The 10,144-nt window shown below is 36.8% G+C and overlaps 1 protein-coding gene across 2 annotated transcripts; it reads right to left on the reverse strand.

Moving 5' to 3' along the window:
- Positions 1-2,528: 2,528 nt before the first annotated feature.
- Positions 2,529-9,915, reverse strand: LOC112750296 (uncharacterized). Of its 2 annotated transcripts, none has more exons than XM_025798942.3 (4): positions 9,358-9,915; positions 6,807-7,039; positions 5,428-6,247; positions 2,529-5,021 (listed from the first exon to the last, which is right to left on the reverse strand). In XM_025798942.3, the coding sequence occupies exons 2-4, from the start codon at positions 7,035-7,037 to the stop codon at positions 2,830-2,832; spliced, it is 3,243 nt and encodes a 1,080-aa protein (XP_025654727.1). In that variant the 5' UTR covers positions 7,038-7,039; positions 9,358-9,915; the 3' UTR covers positions 2,529-2,829. The 2 variants fall into 2 exon arrangements, with proteins under 2 accessions (XP_025654727.1, XP_072072472.1); XM_072216371.1 differs by having other exon boundaries at positions 5,428-6,072; positions 9,358-9,859.
- Positions 9,916-10,144: the final 229 nt, after the last annotated feature.

Here is a 10,144-nt window from a genome sequence, read left to right on the forward strand (position 1 = left end):
AGAGTGGGGTGTAGTTATGATACCTTCGAAGTTTTTTCGAGTTGTACTCTTCCTTTTTCTTAGCTTCTTTTTCCTTGTCCCGAGTTGGGTAGGACAGGTTGGGCCTCGGGGGAGGCTCTCTAAGTCGAGAATTTTTCTCCATGTTAATGTATTTTTCTGCCCGCTCTTATACTTCATACAAGGAAGTCGGGTGTCACTTTGATATGGATTGGGAGAACGGCCCTTTTCTAAGGCCATTAACCAACCCCATTATGACTGCTTCAGTAGATAGGTTTTGTATTTCCAAGCAGGCTTTGTTGAATCTCTCCTTATAGTCTCAGAGCGTCTCTCCGACTTCTTGTTTAACCCCTAGCAGGCTCGGAGCATGTTTTACTTTGTCTTTTTATATTGAAAATATGGTAAGGAACTTCCTTGCAGGTCGTCAAAGCAAGTTACCGACATGGGAGGTAAGTTATCGAACCACTTCATTGCAGCTTTGGTCAAAGTTGTCAGGAAGGTTTTGCAGCAAGTCACATCAGAGGCATCAGCTAGTTACATCCGACTTTTGAAATTGCTGAGGTGATGCATCGGATCGTCGGTTTGTTCCGTCGTAGAGATCCATGTCGGGAGTTTTGAAATTTCTAGGAACCCTAGCTCGCATGATCTCTTCAACAAGCGTATCTTCGCCTTCTAGAGGGCTTTCCTCCCGATATGCCCGATTGCTTCGTCTTCAGAAGTCGGCTTCTAATCTCAAGGGCTTCTCTTCCAACTCTTTTCGTCGTCGTACTTCTCTTCGTAATTCCCGTTTTGTTTTTCGTTGTCGCTCAACCTCCAACTCGAGTTGTTCTAATCGTCCACGATGGCCGTGAACTAATCCAAATATTTCCGTCGGATTGGGAGGTTCATCTTCGGAAGGGTGGACCTTTGAATGAATCTGTCGTGGATGAGGGTTTCCCGACGTCTCTTCTCTATGGGTGATGTTTGTTCTCTCTTGAGGCAGAGGTAATTCTAACGTCAAGTCGTCATGGTGGGGCTCTGGTTCCAACTTAGATGCCGTGTGACCATCCTCATATTGGTTGTCCACCATACGCAAATGTAGACTTCCAGGTTCCCGGCAATGGCGCCAATGTTCTGAGGGTTACCTGAAACGGTGATTTGGGTCTGAACATGAGGTCCAAACTCTTTATGAGGCAGCATCCGACTTGTGCTGGTGTCGAGGTGCTGTCGTCCGAGTTCCTCGTGAGGAGGTGGGGGTGGTACCTGTAAGAGACTCCGATACTTAAGTTAGCAAGGGATTTAAGTAGGTTTTTAGTAGATTGGGATTTGAATATACATAAGGAGTGTCAGGGTACTTATAGTAGAATAGATAACCAACTTTTTGGGTAGTTTCACCTTTATTGGTGGATAACGGTTTTCTTTATTAACTTTGTTAAGATTTTCCTTCTAGATAGAGTAGAGAGATAGTAGGAGATATTTTAGGATTCAGTTGCCTATTCAAATGTAAAAGAGCTGGTTCTATGTCGTCGTACTCAACCTCTTATGAGGTTGGATAGGTAGAAAGGGGCCACCTTATTTGGTAGACCTTTATCTTTATTGGGTCTAACTTTATATTTTTTGGTCAGGGTATGAACAATATTATCTTTTTTCTATTTTTATTATTTATAAGTATAAATAAGATAAAACAAAAAGTCAAATATTATTAAACTTTTGTTTTCTTAAAAAATTAATAATTGTGTATGTAATCTTTTAAATAAATATATATTTTAATAATATTTTTATATTAAATAATAATCTTTCTTAACAAAAATTATTCAAGTTATTTTAATTTTAATATAAAATAATCTATCATATGTCAAGTAATATAAATAAAATTTAATTATTTTATATTTTATATGTTGTAATAAAAAATAACATCTTAATATAAATTTATTCTATAATAAAAAGTGTTACTGCATACTTATCGATATGTTCTGTATTCATTTATTTAATTAAATATATTATACAAAAAGAGAAATAAACTTACACAGGTTGTAGGACCCGTTTTTTCGTTTTATCCAAATTTGAAATTAATCAATTTTATTTAAGTAAATTTAAACGGGAAGAATTTGTTGCCTATTCAATAAAGATAGTAATAGATTATGCTCTGAATTTTGAGAATTTTTTTATCTTCAACCAACATTAAATTAAATTATTTATTCATTTTCCGCACCCCAGGAAGCATTTTCGTCAGAATGGCACAGGAATAAAATGCACTACCACATACTATGCACTAGATTGATCAACAATTCAGTCATGTGCACTCTAAACTTTTTGAAATAATATGAAACTCCATCAAGAGAGAATTTTACACGTGCTCGATGTTCTTTTATTTCTATTTATTTATTTATTTATTTAATTTTGAAAAGAATCACTAGAATATTAGTAGGGATTATATATATCCCATTTGGTCGAAGGCAACATTTCTATTTTCCTATTTTACCCCTAGTATGTCTTCGTCCTCTACCAACATATGTACCTGATTTCCACTAATAACTACATAAAACGACGTGTTAACAGATTAACCAACACTGCTATTTTACTATATATATATATCTCGAGTTCTATAAAGTGATAATAATCAGAACAAATCATGCAACATTATTCAAGAATAATACAAGTTGTATCACCTGGAGATTGTTGAAAATCAAGCATATTTACCCGAATCCGGGATTGAAGAAAATGTACAAGAAATCCCCATGGCTAAGGAACAATCATCATGTGTGTTCCCCTGTCAATTTGGAACTGATCCTGCTAGTTCATACCCCTAAATAAAATTTCTCATCTAAAATTTTTTTAAGCCTCTAACAGTGACTAGGTTAATGGGATCGACGGAGGATTACCTGCCGGGCACCTTTGCCTCCGCGGCCTTCTGGTTGTCTTGCCCCAGCCTGTTAGGCTTCTATCCTCCAGCCCCACTTCGATATTATTAAGTTGCTGGATCAGTGGAGTGCAAGTTTCATTGGCTACAGATGGCGGAGGGGGAGACGGGTTAACTTGCGCCTTTCTCCTTCCCCGGCCACAGCCATTCCTAGAAGAATTTCTCCTAGTTAACCCTGAATGCCATGAATGGCCTGTAGCTCTCATAAGCCCTCCAAATATCTGAAGGTCTTCTGTCACTTCATGTCTCGATAAAGACGCAAGGCCTGGAAGGATGTCCCTTTGGAAGTCCCTCCGCTGCCTCCCTCTCCTTGCCGGTCCCTTTCTTGCCCGAGTAGGCAACAATTGTGTTGTTTCTTCAACTTTGAGGTCCTCCGGAACAATAGGTTTCGGCATGTAGTCCTCTTCCTTGGTCTCTGTCAGTTTCAATGTCATGGACTCGAAGTAGTCCAATTCCTCCAGAACAATAGTCGAACATCCCTCATTGTCCTCACCATCTTTTCCCCTCGAATCATCACATGTACTCTCGAGATTGTCTTTAGAAGAAGAAATTAAATCTGCAAACCAACTTAGCGGGTCCTGCATTGGACTTTCCAACAAGCTACACATCACACCATCAACTTGATCACAAGGAACCAATGATAAAGCAAAAATTGCCTCTGCGGCATTTCTCATAAGTTCATCCTGTGGCTGTTGTGGCTGTTCAACTTTCTCTTCAGGACCTTCTCCTGATGATAGAGAAGTTTCAAGCTGCTTTTCTTCAGTTATAGTATCCTCCTCAGTCTCGGGAACAGCATGGGCTTCTAGATCTATCTCTGTATGCACTTTTTCATTGGCACTTGGAATAGACATCAAAGAAGCTTCATCATCACTCATACTCAAGTTCAGGTCGATTTGAATCCTAGAGTTGGGCTTTGATGTTGAAGATCTTTCCTTAGTAACAATAGTTTCAGTCACTACTTCATCCAATTCAAGAGCAGCAGCATCCTCGCAAGCAGCATTATCGCAAGGCAAATTAATATCAAATATCCGGGTTTTCCTACTATTTTCCGCCGGTTCTAGATCGCATGGATTACGGATTGGCATGGATGGAGGTGTGTTTGAAGAGACCTCCTTCTTAGGAGAAACATGAGGAATATCAAATATGGGGACACCAAGAATTTTCTTGTTACCAGAGAATTCACTCAACTTCATCCTCCTTTGCTCAATTTCATTAGAACCTGAAACGGAAGGAACAATATGCAAAAATGTTCCGCTAGCCCCCTGGTGTCCACTTTTCCCTTTGTTGGACTTTGAAGCAACATGTGAGAAGCTTGACTCTCCTATAGTTATGCACCTATCAGCATTTTCTACCTCATTCTTACACATTGTCTTTGCTCTTAGCCAAGGCAATACAACATGATCCTCGTGCTCTTTCTCTCCATCCATGGATGAACCATTTGAAAGCAACACATTCAAGTCAATACCTTTTCCAGTCTTCACATCGTTGCAATTTGAATTTGAACCCTTATAGGATTTTGATGAAAGATTGTTGAGGAAATGTTGAGGAATTATCTTACAATCATTATCGTGATTGAGACGGTCATAGCTAATTGAAGAGATGTTTGTTGATGGTTCCTTGGAACAATACGATGACAACCCAGCGTAAAACCCATTCTGTACAGGTACATCACAATGAAAACCCGGGTCAGGCTTTGAATTGATGTTCAGAGGCCAACTAGCTTCCAAAACTCCATTGCTTTGATGCGACTGAGAACTCCTACTCAAGGCATCCAATGCCTTTAAAAATGGAGGTTTCTGAACTGATATCAACTTTTGGTTTAGGTTTCCATTTGCCATTTCCCAAGAAGAAGCCAGATTAGACCAAGATTTAGATAAATCAGATGAAGGTGTAACTGCAAAGAGACTGGGATGCCTGTTAACAGTGTATTCATGATTTCTTTCATCGATATCTAAAGCATTAACAGTCCTTTCCCTCCACAAATCAGCCTTGCTTTGACCAATCAGATAATCAGATGTGGATTCATGAACTTTGCTATGTCCATCTTGCATTGTTTGGGAAGATAAATGTGGTTTCTCTAGTTTCAAGACTTGAGGGATGGATTGTAGATTGCTTTTAACACGCCCTATCAACATTGAAAAAGTAGTTGCTGCTATCGATAAATAAATTATGCAAGAACATACTTAAAAAAAGAAGATACACAAAACAAATGGATTATCTAAATTATAATTTTAAAAGAAGAGGGGGCGGGGGGATATAATTTAAAATTATATGGAGAATTTTATAGTTTCAAACAAGAACAGAACAGAGTACATAACCTATCAGCTCTAAGACACCACAAAATTCCAAGTTCTATCGGCAATTTTAGCAAAATGTAAGACATACTAACCTGGATTCATTATCAGATTTTCTAAGAAATTTCTCTGGTAACCGGATTCAAAATTCAAATATAGAAACTTTTAAAGAAGAATGGTGAGGAGCAGGCAGAGGATTGGAGAAACAAAAATGAAGCAACTCAGAAGACAACTAACCTGTATCAGCCACTGATGGAATCCAACCTTTTCCATTCCCATTGTTCTCCAAATATCCATTACTTTGGACCCAACTATCAGTTCCCTGATGTGAATTGAGGAAATGATCCCTGGATGAACCAAAAAACTGTGTCTTTTTCTTGGTGGCAGACTGCTCAGAGCATTCAGTTGCCACTTGACAGGGATCATGGTTTCGGAGCTCAACATATGGAGAATCATTTGTTTCTTCCACTTGAACAGGTTCATTTAAGTCGACCAAACCATTTCTTCCCAAACATTGCTCCGACTTGGAAGTTTCCCCCAGGGTAACAGTCTTCCCATCATTGCCACAAAAAAGCTTCTCAACACGCTCCTTTCCATTATTACCATTTCTATCAGGAAGAAACATAGCTGGCCCACTAAACTTTTCATCATTAAACTTTTCACTTTCCTCGGTATCAATGTACTCATCAGCAGGGAGCTGAAGGTCAAACATTCGCCTCCTCACTTTTGAGGGTCTAGACTCAAGCAACTCAACATCTTTTGAACTGGACCCATTTGTGGATGGAAATGGTTTGCTTTCTTTGCCGATTCCTTTAATAGACCCCAAAGGAGTATGAATGCCTTCAATAGCCGAAGCGGATGTTTTAGCACAAGTGGAGCTTCCTACAAGAAAATCAGAGATATGTGATTTTTGGCCATCTTCAGTTGTAATTTGAGAAGCCAAGGGACATGTGGAATACGATGCTTCAACAGGTATATGGTTTTTGTGTAATTCTTTCCTTTTAACTTCATTCATCAAATCCCTTTGTATTCTGTATAAACGGTGAAGTTCATATACCTGATTGAAAATATATAGTGTAATCAATATTAACAGGTTCAATACTCGTAGGGGACACATGAAGAAATTGAGCCAAACAAGAAATCACTTGAGTCATAATAAAAGAAAACCATACATCTAAAACAGATTAAACATGTTCATGCAACAACATATTGTATTATTGTCAATAAGTTACTAAGTGGTCAACAACAAATGCAAAATTGAAAATGCCCCATTTTAATAGAACAAGCTCTAAAGAAGCATGAAAGTCAAGGATCAAGCTTCTTTAAAGTGAGGAAATTGGTAAAGTAAGGAAGTAGGAGTTTAATCAAGGTTGTGGGGCTCATACATGATAGAAGTTACAAATTTAATGGTTATAAACCCCTCACTTTATTACTTTATAAATCTCCTCACTTTAGAGGATTTGTTCTAAAAGTCAAATATACAATAAATCGGGCCTCTCTTTTGTTGCTAAATAGACTACTAAGACTCAAAACATAACACCCCAATAACATTATGCATACTATTCAAGTTATAAGGCAACAGATAAAAAGAAACTAAGAAACTAAACCCTCCATACCTGACTCTTAAATGTGGCCTCATGCTCAAGCATCATCTGCTTCACAAAATCCTTATCATACACTGAACACGCATCTGCAGTAGTAGAACTTGGCAGGTAATTATTATAATACTGCCCATTTGTCAGTGCTTTATTCTCTCCATATAAAAGGGGCCAGCCACAACTACTAGATTCCTCATTAAGATCTCTCATTGAGTAATACCCTGAAAAATTCTGGACTTTGGTTCCCATTCCTGGTAATAATGAAAAAGATATGCAAGGGTTTATCACATTAGCATTAATAGTAACATTTACTAATGCTGCTTTGCATCTAACCACAGACACAAGTTCAAAAAAGCAACCAAATAACAAATTACAAATGTACAAAAGACAAACTGAGAACACGAAACATACAATGCGGTTGCATGCAATATCAATTCACCGATGCTTAAGGCCTTCAGTATCATGAATTTAGAGGCCTTGAATATCCACAAATGTGGATGTTATGAGCAAATAGAATATGAATGTGGATGGTATATATCAACTTTAATACTGAAAGTAAATGTGGATTTTCTTCAACTAAAACAGAAGCCATGTAATTAGGAACAACGATAAACTGATTGCTAGCTTTCTAGAGCAAGCAAATAGGCAACAACCTGCTCATAAAGTCATAGCTGAGGCTAATTTCATCTTATCAGAACAAGCATGTTAATTTATGAATAAATATAAAACATCACATTCATTGCATTTGAGACACAGACAAGAAGAAAAAGAGCGCAACACCACAAGCTCTTGAGAAACTTAACCCAACGCTCCTTATGGTGTGTGAATAATATCATATGTACTGAAAAAAGTTGTGAGCAAGGTGCAAAGGAGAGACAGCAAATCCTATGAATCATCATATATTTAACTTAGAAAATCACAACTACATAAACTACCTGTAAAAATTTACAACTCCAGATTTCAGAAGTATCAGAAAATTGTAGCATGCGCAACTGATTCTAATTGTATTAGATACACTGTACTACCACAAGAAGCAGTGACATCAGGGAATTGTTGGTTGAAGACCAATGCATCCCAAGTTAGCTCCAACTTAGGACAGCATGCTATAGACGCAGTATTAGTCTCTAAAGCCTATACTAATGCAACATTAGAAAAATGAAACAACCTTACATTATCCGTGTTGGAAACACTTCATAACATTAAGGCTTAGTTTGGTAAAGTTTTTACTTTTCAAAAATAGCTTATAAAAGCTAGCTTTTAAAAGATGGCTTTTAAAAGTTGTAGCATTTGTGTTTGGTAAATCAAATTAAAAATGGCTTTCAATAAGCACAAGCAACAACAATTGCGTTTGGTAAAATCACTTTTAAAATTTAAAAATACTATAATAGACATAAATGAAAGAGTTAAAGACTTTTTTAATTTTGATAAGCACAAACCAACTTTGAAAAGCTCCCCCTTAGGTGCTTTCAAAAGCACCCCTACCTTTTAAAAGCTGCAAGCATAAACACATGAACTTTTTTATTTACCAAACACAAAACGAGATAAAAAGTGCAAACACCTTTTCAAAAAGCTTTACCAAACCAAGTCCAAATATTGAACAAATGCCAATCGTGTATTCAAAGAATTTTGTGTTGAAAAACTTTAATTTGAACAATAAATATCGGCTATAAATTAGGGCACTTCAAAATATGCCACTTGTATGCCATTGACTTGCAGAATGCAAATGGTAATAACCACAGCCGTTGAATCACATTTAAAATAATCGCATACAACATCTAGAAATTTATCCATTACCCCCAACCATAACAAGAAGCTGAAAAAATAGTAATAAATCAGAAAAACCACAAGTGATACTAACAAATCTACGCAAACTAGATGAGCTTTTATAACACTCCCTCCATTCCCTTTTGTTTGCCATTGTCACTTTTTGACAGACAAAAATCTTCGAGTTAATGAATCGGAGTGACAACGACAGACAAAAGAGAAGAGGTAGTGCAAGTTTATATCCGTGCTGTTCAAAATGCATTAAACCCCGAACTTGGCCAAGTAATCACACGCACTAAGAATTCCCATTACACATCATAGGCTCATCATTGAAATGAGAAATCTCCATTGTAATGGAGCAGTTACAAAACCAGGCACACCATAAAATTCATCCATAATTTGGGGGAACTAAGGTTCTTCACTTCAATTTAGAGTTAAAAAACAATCCAAGGAATAAAAAAAGAAATCAAATGAAATGGCAAAATTAAAATAAGAACATCGAATACAACAATCATACAAACCCACGCAACAATAATCAGAACATTCCAATCCACAAAATTCAAAGTAAAATTAAAATAATAACAAGAAGAAGAAGAAGAAGAATATAGAGCTATGTTACAAGGTTCACTGGAAGAATCGCTCAAACAACAGGTACCAAAAGAATTACTCATCCTAGTCAAAACAAAACTATGTACAAAGTACTAAAATAAAAATTCTCACAAAAAAAAAATATGGAGTGAGAAAAAAACCGAATAAATAAATTAATTAAAACTAAAAAATTTGAGAGAGTATATGAGTAAATTACCTCAAACCCACATCCTCTAATCACCTCCTCTTAAGAAACCCCACAAGGAATTTTTCTACTATTAAGGCACCAACACCATCAAAGAACCGAAAAAGAAATTCAGGACCCCTTTAGAATCAGCAGTAGTTGAAGCCAAAAGGGTAACTAAAACTAAAAGAAAATAATAATAATGATAAAAGGATCATGAGACAAAAATAAGAAAGTGGGGTTGCGGCTTCAACACCATTGAAGAAGTAGCTTAGATCGTAATCCTTAGAAGATTTCGATCTAATGGGCCAGCCACTACCCCCTCTCTCTTGCACTAACACACAAAGAGAGGAGAAAGAAATAGGAAGAAAAGAAAACAAAATTGGTGGTTTATTTTATTTTGTTTTTGTAGTTTTTAATTTTGTTTGGGGTTTGAGAGAGAGAGAGAGAGAGGTTTTTTTAGAGGAGAGAGAAGTGAGAGAGATCCCAGATAAGAAATCTTCACCCAAACAAACGACCTTCTAAGAACAGTGACATGAAATTTGTCAACATCCGGTCCTTTTATTCTCTGCTTTTTATTATCGCTCCTCTATCTTTCTCTCTCTATGCCTCTATTTTTATCCTTGCAAAGATTTCATAAACACAAAATATCAATTATGGATCCCGCTAGACGATTTATACGATGTGTACAATAGGTTATTGAGTTATTAATTTTGGAGTTCACCAAGGATCGAACTCTTGATCTTTCGGATCTAGCGTTCTAATACCATACATGATACCACTCATTCCAAAAGCTTCAACTGATGGAAAAGAGTAACAC

The sequence above is a fragment of the Arachis hypogaea genome, chromosome 15, assembly GCF_003086295.3.
Source record: "Arachis hypogaea cultivar Tifrunner chromosome 15, arahy.Tifrunner.gnm2.J5K5, whole genome shotgun sequence".
In the NCBI taxonomy this organism is placed as follows: domain Eukaryota; kingdom Viridiplantae; phylum Streptophyta; class Magnoliopsida; order Fabales; family Fabaceae; genus Arachis; species Arachis hypogaea.